The sequence below is a fragment of the Crinia signifera genome, chromosome 6 (genome assembly GCF_055691185.1).
Source record: "Crinia signifera chromosome 6, ASM5569118v1, whole genome shotgun sequence".
Classification (NCBI taxonomy): domain Eukaryota; kingdom Metazoa; phylum Chordata; class Amphibia; order Anura; family Myobatrachidae; genus Crinia; species Crinia signifera.
The window spans coordinates 263255550-263267735 of NC_139222.1; the positions used below are offsets into that span (position 1 = coordinate 263255550).

At 41.2% G+C, this 12186-nt stretch overlaps 1 protein-coding gene across 32 annotated transcripts in view; it reads left to right on the plus strand.

Moving 5' to 3' along the window:
- Positions 1 to 428: 428 nt before the first annotated feature.
- Positions 429 to 12186, plus strand: part of EBF3 (EBF transcription factor 3) — a 127406-nt gene continuing 115648 nt past the window's right edge. For 4 of the 32 annotated variants that reach the window (XR_014444632.1, XR_014444633.1, XM_083149480.1 and 1 more), the window contains exons 1-6: positions 442 to 1425; positions 1685 to 1841; positions 2300 to 2363; positions 3141 to 3196; positions 7503 to 7576; positions 9593 to 9661. Coding sequence is in view for 30 of the 32 variants with exons in the window: in XM_083149480.1 (XP_083005606.1) it covers positions 1292 to 1425; positions 1685 to 1841; positions 2300 to 2363; positions 3141 to 3196; positions 7503 to 7576; positions 9593 to 9661 (554 nt within the window). In the remaining 2 variants the exon portion in view is untranslated. Of the gene's footprint in view, positions 1426 to 1684; positions 1842 to 2299; positions 2364 to 3140; positions 3197 to 7502; positions 7577 to 9592; positions 9662 to 12186 lie in introns of all 32 variants that reach the window. The other 28 variants (XM_083149478.1, XM_083149495.1, XM_083149493.1 and 25 more) reach the window with 15 other exon arrangements.

Below are 12186 nucleotides of genomic sequence, written 5' to 3' on the forward strand. Positions count from 1 at the left end.
TACACACACACAACACACACACACACACACACACACACACACACACACTTTAATGTACAACATAATCATCAAAGTAAGTTAATGTAATAAGCAATATACAATGCAATACGTCTGAGAGAATGAGAGAGAGAGAGAGAGAGAGAGAGAGAGAGAGGAAAAGATTAGGAAATCTGGGACATGTGTCCCTAATACACATCTGTCCCTAACACACACACACACACACACACACACACACACACACACACACACACACACACACACACACACACACATGTTGCCTGCCATTTGTATCCTGTAAGATTTATTTGGCCGGATGATAAGTTCATTGGCTGCTGCTGCTGTATATATATGTATGTATGTATAGGAGAGTCAGGCAGCCCATGCATTGCAGACAGTGTGAGCTCTGCAGCAGTCACTCAGCACTGAACAGGCAGCCTTTCCTTGCAGCCCTGTCCGAGGAGGAGACAGCGCTTCCAAATAAGGGCATAGCCCCGCCCCCGGCCGCGTCACCGGCTGACAGCGCTGCTCCCGGGGTTTAGAGTTCTGGCTCCCGGGAAAGGTTCCATTCCTCGGGGAGAGAGGGCTGAGTTTTGTTCGCTTCCATCCATCCTGCCAGACGCCAAAGGCCCCTCATCCCCCTCTCCTGTGCCCAGGAAACACCTCCGTGGCTATCACTCGTCGGTTTATTTGTCTTTTGGAGCAGGAGAACGCTGCCAGAAGTGGTCGATTCAGCAGTGTCCTGAAGCCCTTTTTTTTTGGGATGCTGTGTTTTTTAATGCTGGGATGACACCACATTGAGAGCAGCTACACGCACCGACCCCCTAATATATATATATATATTTATTCTTCTTCCCCATCACTGCAAGAGCTAGTGGTACTTTTATTTTAATTTTTTTGTTTTTTTATTTTTTATTTTTGTTTTATTTTTATTTATTTGTTTTTTTTTAGTTGTTTTGCTGTTGGTGTTGCTGTTGCTGTTCCTGCTGTTGCATTCATCACCACCAGGACTGGGAAGGCAGTCCAAGTTATCTGCAAGAAGTGCTTTTGCAAATTGTTTCTACTGTGCCAACACAGGAGAGGAAGCAAGACTTGAACTGGGGTCCTCTCCTACTGATCCTGGGGAGCAGAGCCATCACTAACATAAAAAAAGAGAGAGGAGACAGAAAGAGAGAAAGAGAGGGGGGAACCTTTGACTTTTACTTTTTTTATTTTTATTTCTTTTTTTTTTTTTCCCATTTGCACCCCAGATTTTTGGCAGGAGCTGATTGTGCCCCAAATCTTGAGTTTTTAAATGTTTGGGATTCAGGAAAATATACCCAGAGGTGGGACCACCATGAAAGAAGAACCGCTGGGAGGTGGGATGAATCCAGTCCGATCATGGATGCATACTGCAGGGGTAGTAGACGCTAACACAGCCGCCCAAAGGTAACGTGTGCCAAATGATGTTTGGGTTTATTTCTCATCCTGATTGTAAATCCCCCCCTCGCCAATGGTCTATATCAATGACAATCTCCCTGTGCCTGTGCCCTGTGGTTACATCCTGTGCTTAGTGGCACAGGCAGAGATTCCTCTGATTTTTCCCTTTTACCCCCCTACACTCACCCATGCCCCCTTTGTATGCAACTGGCTGGCACCCTGGCACCAGTGATCTCACCCAGCCCTTGTCCTTGCTTTCCTCCCGCAGTGGTGTGGGTCTGGCCCGGGCGCACTTCGAGAAGCAGCCGCCCTCCAACCTCAGGAAATCCAATTTTTTCCACTTCGTGCTAGCCCTGTACGACAGGCAGGGGCAGCCGGTGGAGATTGAGAGGACAGCCTTTGTGGATTTTGTGGAGAAGGAGAAAGTAAGTCTAGAAAAGATCTACAATGCCCCTCATACCCCCTGTCCCCTTCCACTGCATGCTTATGCAAATAAAAATCTAGAATTCTTCCCTAAAAAATGATGATATTCTCCTGGAGTTGGTACGAAGTTATCCATAAGTGGGCTCCAGATGAGAAGTAACCACGTGTGTGTAGATGTCCCCCCTTATTGCACCTTTACAGGTGACTTAGAAAGTTACCAGTAATTACTGACTTATTTAAAGGATTAAATGCAACCCTTCCTGTATATCACCCCTGCCATCTGGGCACTAAGGGATGGGTACCACACACTGTCAAACGTCCTATATACCCCAGACAATATACATATATATATATATATATATATATATATATATATATATATATATATATATATTCTGACAACTAAATATGTCATCAATACTTCCAATCTAAATAAGTAACATTGTACTATTATTTTCAGGAGCCCAATAGTGAAAAAACTAATAATGGAATTCACTACAAACTGCAGTTATTATACAGTAATGGTAAGTTGCTAATAATTGTATTATGCATTGCAAAAACACTATTATTATCGCCTATACTGTATTATTATATATTATTATTATCAATATTATTATTATTACTATAATTATATTTAAAAAGGTGTATTTAAAAAAAAAAACAAAAAAACCTATCAATTAGTTTTTCTGTATATATTAAGGAACACCCACATCGCAAATCAATAGATCCGTACACTGACATACGATTGGTCAATTTGTCAAAAAATAAAATAAAATAAACAATAGCATTATTAATACAATAAATGATTTACGTTTAAAGTCCTTTGTCGCTTACGATAGTTGATTCACGTTGGTTAATGTCATTTTCTCATTAAATAAGCGATTTGAACACATATTTAATGTTAACTAATAACGTTGAGCAATCACCGCATCTGTCATCTGCCAAGATCACACCATTCCATTCAACAACAACAAACAAACCAAAATAAAACAACACTCTATAAGATAAATCTAAAACAGTGCAAAAATAACAAAAACATAATAAAAATGAAAATAAGATAAGGATCAATGTACAATTTCGAAGATAATAAAATAATATTCGTAAAAAACTACATTTATGTTCTGCTGTTCTGTACACTCCACTTTATTATCGTTTGCTATGCTTTAGTAAATACCGAGACAAATGGCTGCTTGTTGTGAATTTATTAAGCTCGCATGCGATTTTTTTCCCCCTTACTCATTTACAGTAAATGCAATTTATATTTGATGTTCCCCCTTTCTCCCTTCTTCTCTGCCTTGCAGGAGTTAGAACAGAGCAAGACTTATATGTTCGTCTCATAGACTCAATGACCAAACAGGTGAGGACGTTTTACATCACTCTGAAAGTTTGTTAATGTGTCATATAATATATAGGAAACAGGTAACACAACTCTCAGGTGGAAACATAAGCTTTATTAAAATTGTCACCCTATATGTGTTTTACTGTGACACTCTATAATGAGACTCATTCACTATATATATATATATATATATATATATATATATATATATATATATATATATATATATATATATATATATATATATATATATACATATACTAAACCGTTATGTTCCTTGCCTGCCTAGCTATGATGTTTTGGGCAAGAGGACACTGTCTAGATCTCCATGTTAAATGTACTAAGGTGAAAAGTCACCTTGTTCGTCTCTGGTCTCTGTCACCTCTCAGCCCCCCATCTCCATAATTCAAACTCCAGGCTGCATGGGGTCACGGAACCCCCCCGTCCGTTTCCTGCTCCTGTGTCTCCATCACTAACTCCCTGTCAGACCTTGTAAATAACATAATTACACGAGTTGCTTATTAAATTATTTAACCTGTCGTGTACAACTTTCCTGATAGTTGCTGGAGGTTATCAATAACATCCACAGCAATTACATGGAGGAGCAGACAGCGCATTTAAGGCACCCCTGTCCATATATATATATATATATATATATATATATATATATATATATATATATATATATATAATGTATCCACAAGACAGTGCCAGTTATTATCAACTATGGAGACGTTTCTGCCACATTTTTACGCACAGGCAAAAGAACAAACTTATTATTTTTGCAGTCTTACCCAGTCGATTTCGGGATTGTCATTGATGCCACTTGAGTTCCTCCTAAGGAGGAGATGAAGTGACAGACAGCAAACAGGGGGCAGTGAAGGCACTGGACCCTTAAGCAATTATATCAATGGTTTACAGAGGAGCCCTTTCAGGCTGTGGAGCGCTCTCCACTTGACAATCGTGCCTTTATTTCCTATGTACATAAACAGCTAAATATTTTCGGAAATCACTGCCCAGTAATTAAGAGGTTTATTGTATCTGATTCTCAAAGTCACTCTCTGTAAATAGCAACAATTTGACAGATAGAGATAGATAGATAGATACAAAATGTATATTTAAAAATATTGATTGCAAATAAGAGGGTCCTGCAAACTGGGGCTCCCATTGATTGTTAATTTGTCTGGGGGTCTGACACAGCCTAAACAGAGGGGAATCTGGGCATGTAATCTCCTCACTGGCTGAAAATAGCCCCCAGTAACTGATCAAAGAGTCAATGGCGCTGAACCGACAGTTTATAGATTTCTGTTTGTGCTACAAAACCAAAAATAAATCATTTCTAAATACGTGGGTTCCAGCAGAGGGTGAGAGGCAATCAGCACAAGTTATATGGCTTGTGTATCCACCAACACTGGGGAGGGACGAGCCCAATGTTGTGGCTATGATCTCCCACATTAATAAAAAGCTGTTCTGCAAATACTATCTGCTCCTAAATCTGTTCTGATGTTCCTGCTCGGTGCCTTGGCTGGGGCCAGGCGTTCTTCAGCCTCTGTGCTCCAAGGCTTGCTGGCACCAGGCGTTAGAACACATTCAGATGCTTTCTGTAATGATGGTGAGAGGGTGGCATCTGGGATCAGCTAAATAGTCGCCTAGGAAGTTTAGGGTGTAATCTTATAGCATTATTCCATATAGTTCCTGTAATCCCTGGACTACAACTCCCAGCATATTTCTGCTGATGACAGGCGTTGCATTTCAAAATACAGATTGAATGCTAAATTATGTCTACACCATGTTGTGTTTGCTACCGGGCATCTATGGCCTGTACTACTGGTGTCTTATGAGACTTTAAAATAAATAAAGATTATTTTATAGTTATGTTTAAAATGACTATTGAATTGGTCACCTCTGTGCAATCATTTCCACTAGCCCCCATTGCACGCAGTTATTATCAGTGGCGCTTCTGCGCCTTATACAAAAGCGCAGACGTGCCACCCAAAACCTCTAAATCCCCGTCATACCTCTCCGTATTGTGGCTATTCTTTTGCACCCCCCTTCCCCCTCCGTGGATACAAATATTTGCCCTGGCTCAAACAGCCAGCAGCGCATACTGTATGCGCCAATCCCATGGGCAGAGGCACTGAAAGCGTTAAAGGGGCTGCAAAATAGATACCCCAATTAGTATTTTTACGAGGTGTTGAAATGAATTAGCTTCCAAGGATCGCACCGATCGTCCAGCTCGCCTGGCTACTAAAACAGGCGATGTTATTTTATTTTATTTTCATTCTTGTTTTCTTTAGAGAAAGTCAATGTTGGTGTTGGGAGTTTGGAAAGTCTCTGCGGGTCTGTTTTGGGTCATCGGTTTGGATGGGGGGTAAGAGAGGTGGCACAGGCCCTGTAGTTAGGCAGGGGGGGGGGGGGGGGGGGGGTGCCAGGTAGGGCTGTAGATAGTAGCCATGTGCTCTGTACTAGCAGAGAGGTCCCAGCTGATTGCTGACAGTGGCACCATGAGATAGTGCCATGCGTAAAGACATGGTACCCAGGGACGGAGGGGTGCAGAGTGAGGCCCCTCTGGAATATTTGGGGAATCCCAGGCGGCTAGAGCTGTGGATTGCAATGTCCTGGCTCCTTGTCCATGTGGCAGTGCCCGGAGTTATGGATACACCGCCCCGGGTTAGGCATTCGTTGCGCCCTGGTGGGCACCGGCATAAGGACAAGCGTTCAGCCGGTCTGCATGGCACAGAGCCCGGCTAAGACGCTGGCTGCTGCCTGGCTGGCAGTGCAGTTACAGTATCAGAGCCGGGATATGTGACACTACTCAGCCCCGGAGGTAGCAGAGCCTTCCCAATCCACCCCCCCTCCTTACACCCCAGCAGAGCGCACCTATAGCCCCGGCACCATCTGTTAGAGCCTATGTTCAAAACCCAGCCATCCGTGCGCCCAGGCACTGCCTTTTACCAAAGAAAAATCATTGTTAGCAGTTTCAAAATAAACAGCAGATTGGCCATTAGCGCTTCTCTTTTTCCATCTCACCCAGCGATCAGCATATTGCATCGCACACGGCTCCCTGCTCCGGGCGGAGAGCGCCAGCGCTTCTCCTAGCGGGACCTCACTGGGGGTTTGAAATATATTTATCTCCATAAACAATAAATAAATAAACAACGGTACTTATGTATTATCTGGGCTCCCATGTTAAATGCACCCCATTTTTTCATACCCCTACTATCCAATTACGCATGGAGTTGATTTTATATAGTGTGGCGAGCGCAGCGAGCCACCGTGCCCGAAGCGTGGTGAGCGCAGCGAGCCCCGCGAGGGGACGCGGTCTCATAAGAAAAACGGGAGCCCAGATATTACATAAGTACCTAAACAACTGACAGGTTGTGGGGAAGAGAATGCAACGGTTTTGTTTTGAAAGGAAATGATTTGAATTGAAACAATGTCAGTTGCGTCCACAGATACCCGCAGCCTGGAATACACGCGGCTCTCCTACTAGCATGCCAACGTATTTTAATACATATATGGGAAAACAATGTATGTGTAATATATATATATATATATATATATATATATATAATTTTTATTTACGTCTTGTGAATTATTTTGCTGCACTATTTACGCTCGCCTGTAACCTGGCACATGCTACTCCGCCGTGGAATGTCACAGGTTGCAGTGCTCTAGGGGTTAATGGTGCATAAATGAGGTCAGATGGAAGCTGCAGCAGTGGAGGGGTTAATGTGTCACTTAGTGAGCATCCAAATGACGCATCAGTCTGCAGGATTGCTGTCGGGTGTATCTGTGATCCCCCTACACCCCCCTGGAGAGTTTAGATGCAGTATTGCAGCAGGGGAGGGGGTGTAGATCTGTAAGTCACTAGGCCCCCCCTAGAGAGGTGAATTGCAGCACTGCAGGTGTTAATGATCGCCTGACACCAGTAATCGGCTGATAATGAAAAGGTTAATCATGTGTAGATTGCAGCACCCCAATCTACAGAGTGTGTAGGCCTTGGGGGCACTCCTAAGACCCCCTGCTTCATGCTGCTGCTACCCATGTCAGTGCAGGAGCACAGCCAGGCCCTCCCGTGCTGCAGAGGTTGTGTTCAGCCACTGTTTGGGCCTGGGAATATTCTAATACTCCCTTCTATGCAATTAGTCATAGGGGGGTGTTGGAAGATGAACATCCATCTGCACCATGACCTTCCCTGGGCACCTGGAATCTGTGGGTAAATACTGTGGGTCCATGCCAGGGGTCTCTTCAGGGACTAAGGTGCAGGGTTTGACTTGTGTTTTATTGTTACCCCCTGACTAATTGATTATACTTTGTGCAGGCAATTATCTACGAGGGCCAAGACAAGAACCCCGAAATGTGCAGAGTGCTCCTGACCCACGAAATTATGTGCAGGTAAGAGGCTGGGGTCACCCTAGGGGTCGCGTTACGTGGGCCTCAGATAAACACGTCTCGTTTGTATTATTCAATAATACATCTCCTCCACTAATCAACTCCAGGGAGACTAAACACTCTCCTGCACATCTCTGTTTGCTGAGGAAACTATATTCATCCAGTATGTACTTGATCCAAACATTATAGTAATTCCACAGTAAATATAGGACAGTTCTAAGCAATAAAGAAATACTGTTGCGTTGTACATGTTGCAACTTTTTTCATTTTAGTTTTACACTTTTATCCCATTAAATGATGTTAATTCCCGAAACAGCAAATTCCCCAGTTTTCCAAAACCATTTTTATGGAAAAGGAAAAAAAAAAACAATGAATTGAGACTTATTTATGCATGGTCTCTTTATGTTTTGCAATAATTGCATATGGTTTTTGTACATTTAAAGAGACACACAGGTGTATTCCCAGGTGAATGGCACAGGTGCGTTCTGGAACAACGGCATACAATCGGAGGGATGCGGCGTTTCGAGAAATCAAATAGTGTCTTTCCATTTGTAGCTTTTATATATATATATATCCGCTGAGTGTTTTGATTAATGTGTTTACAAGGCCAAGGCCTGTTAAAAAACCCCATAAGTATAGGCCGTAGATGATGGGTTTATCATTAAAGCAATCAGGCTGCTTCATATATTTAATCTGTCTTTTTTGGGGAGATTTTGGCTTTGCTACTCCCCTCCTGAAGTCCTGCCTCCCTTAAATATCCAATTGTCTTTTATTGATAAAAAGGGAAAGTCCTTTGTACTAATTACAGGGCTCATGTATATGTGAATTGGATTTTGATACTGTCACTTAACCTTGTCCCTGGAGCGGTGCTGCGGCGTTAAATCTGGAGCTTGCTGGAATGCAGATGACTCCAGTTCTGTGTCAAAAAAGAACACTCTCCCACCTGTTTCAATAGTTGCCCAGCACAGGAGCTTCACCTCTGCGTAGCAAATAAATAAAAATGCATCACTGGATTTCTCTTTGTGGCATGTAGAATGATGTAGCGGGAGATTAGAGAGGAACACCACTCAGTGCGGGGAGACAGTAGCAGGCACTATACTCTAAGGGGCATCCTATTCCGCGCTATACTGCCTATTGCCTAAATGCCATATCTGAGCAGACATATTGTTGCCGCACTAATATACAAAAGCTGACTTTTCCTCATATCAGGTAATAAATATAAATTACAACCAATAAAGTGGAATTTCTTTATTATCCACTTCTGCATGTACTGCAATTAACATAGAAAGTGCACAGATGTGATTTAAGCTGTAAGTGGGAGACTGTAGACTTTCTTTAATCACTTTAGCTGTCAGCTTTAAAAGGCTTTATATACTTTGCGTACCATATGGTGTTAATTTAGCTAATTTAGACATGTTACCATTATACAAGTATGCTTCTTCGTTTTTTTTTTTTTTTTAAATGCAAGAAGCATAACATTTTTGTTTCATTTCTGCCTTAATTAAAGTTTCAATAATGGGAGTTAAGGTAGGCTTAAAGAAGGAACAATGGGAAGTTTGTGATGAGATGCATTCGAGCTTTTGTGGTTATAATTAATAAATGCCCAAAAGAAATACTGGATGAAGGTTGCATCTTGCATCTTTTCCAGAAATAACAGCTTGACAATTAGAGGTAAACAACAGCGGAAGATGTTGAAAAGTTATTCCCAGACCGCCCTCCTTCCCTTCTTTCCACTTTGCCGCAGAGGCAAACATTACAACATGTTGGCTGCCATATTTTTCGCATCACGATTTAAATTGTTTGCATTTCCGATCTGCTGCTTCTGCCTTTTAACCACAGGCGGAGTTGACTTGCAAACTCGGGCCGACCAACGTAATGTTATGTGAGCAGATCCGTACATCCGGTATCTGTGTTACAATATCGAATCAAAGGCCTTGGCGTAGGAAGCTTAAAACGATCCGAACCATATTCCTTTATTTTTGACACTCTTTTTTGAATCTACATTTTTTTTTTCTACAGTCGATGCTGCGACAAGAAAAGTTGTGGCAACCGAAACGAAACCCCCTCGGACCCCGTGATCATTGACAGGTAAGACCTGCCTTTTGGATTCTATTTATATCTGCTGTTCACTGTTGCCGGCTTCTTCGTGTTCTGTAGCGTAGAGTTTATCCTTTTGCTTGTTGTCCTCTTCTGTTAGCGCGTCCAGGTGGGTTGACTTGGAAACTCGGTGCCTCATTCTATAGGGATTCGGTAATGACTTGCGAATCGTCATGGTAGAAGGGGTGGGGGGGGGAGCACTTTCATCTGCTTACTCTCTCTCGCTGTGATGAGCTCCTATGCCTAGAGAGTTTTTGGCTTTAAACATAGAGATGTCAAAAGGAAAATGGCGTTCTGTTAATTTGTTAACAAGTGCTTCAGGTTTTTTTTTTTGCATTGTGCCGGTAGTGGCAGTGCCCCCAGTAGAGACACTTGGGTGGCAGTGGCTTGCATTTGTTGTCCAATGTTACAATTAATTTAATCTGCCATCAATTAAGTTTGAAATGCATTCTAATTTCCCCGCAATTGTAGCTGTCACTTACGTAGCAAAGCAAATAGGCAACTAACAAACCAAACTTACTGTAATTGGAACTGATTTGCCCACCCTGGTTGCAGTCTCTGAAACACGTTTATGCAAACCCTGCTCCCTCCTTAATTTATAGCATTAATATCATTGGTAGAAGAGAAATGTCTGAAGTATGTTGATGCATGTGATATTACCAGTGAGGTTCCCAGCCTTACCCCCCTTGTATATTGAACCAATCAAACGACGTACATTTGATTGGCAGCAAGTTCATAACTGCTACCCAAATCCGGGGCATCTGAACGTAACACCCCCCCCACCGATTGTTTAGACTAGGGGTTTGTGTTTCAACAGCTTTCATTACAAATGTATCTTTTTGATCATGAACTTTGCTGTCCAGTGAGTGAAAAATTAAATCCAGAAAAGTCCCAGAGTTAAGCCTCTAGAAATATGCAACCACTAGTGAGGAGCAATGCTAATGTTTAACTAGACGAAATATCTGTTTACATAGTGGGGAATGTTAGGTATCTGACAGAAGGGACATCTCTTTTATTAGTAATCAAATAGGCTTGACCAGTTGTTTCCTCCAATCTGAGACGGTGTCAGACCACTAGGAACAAATTCAACACTCGTCCTAACCACATAGGTGGGGATATCAGTGTAATTATATTTGTCTTGAGTGTTTAGCTGTTGAAATGTTCTAGCAAGATTAAATTTTACTAGATTACTATTATTACTCTTATTTCTACTATATTTATATAAACAGAGGGATTTTATCACTGGAATATAGTGTGAACGTCATAGGTTTACCATGAAGTCTTTTTGACATCTGTAGCTGATCCACTATTAATTCAATATGGGCAGTTCTTCGTAAGCTATATAGAGCCCTTTAAACAATATTACACTTCTTGGTTACACCTTTTTTTATTGTATTTATTTTTTTTTGGCATTGAGCTCTTTTTTCTTGAGTCTAAGCGATTTTTCGAAAAAAAGTTTTTTTTTTTGGTGCATTTATTTTTTAATAATGTTTGGGCAATGATACATCAGGTAGCGAGAAGAATTATGCAACTGATTATCGTCCTATTGAAGTATTTCAAGTGCAAATTGAAATTGTATTTGTACCTTAGACAAGTGCCTTATAATTTGATATGTTGGATGCATCAGAGGGGGGAAAAAAAAATCAAAGAAACATTTAGTTAATGGCTTCACCATGTTTATTTGAATAAGGAAGATTGAAACTCCATTTATGTCTCACATAAATGCTTTGGAGATCTTAATTATTGATGGAAAATCTGCTGTGCTTCTAAATTTAAAGATATGACAATTTTATAGGAATTTCAATCATATACTTCACTTTGGAACTGAACATGCAGTGTTTTTTTTTTTTTTTTCTACCTTCAATGGAAAACTGAATTACATCTCGCTTTCTAAAAGACCTGTCACTTATGGTGACAAAATATCACACTTCCATAAATGTATTACACATGGTTAGTGAGGCGGTGGAGGTACACTTCCATACTTAACATACTGTACATTGGGCCAATTTGAACATTTCCGTAGATCTGTTTGTTAAGAGGAAATTACAAAATTGTTTTAAATGTTTCAAATATATTCAGGATGGAAAAAAATGGCCATTAAATGAGCTGCCAGCATCAGTTTAATTTCCTAGTAATTATATTTAAGTCAGGTCTTGTTGTATTGGCAGACACTTGTTCTACAATTGCCATTTTTGTTATATTCCCGCTAGCTCTAACATTATCGTTATTTGGGTCCATTCACAGTTTTCCAGGTCCAAATTGTGCGACCACATGGCTAGTTGGTGTAAAAGTGAAATATGACAATTATTTCTCAATATTTTGCCGCAGTTTTTGGCTAGTTTTCAGGCAGACACATTTGCTTCCCATTTCTGGTCAGCAGAACAATCTTGACAGTAATAAAAAAAATGAAATAAAATGACACTTAGGTTTTATAAATCACATCCCGTGCTTTATTCTTATATAATGTTTTAGCCGTAGACATGCGTCATCCAAAACTGGCTGTCCATGCGCGACAA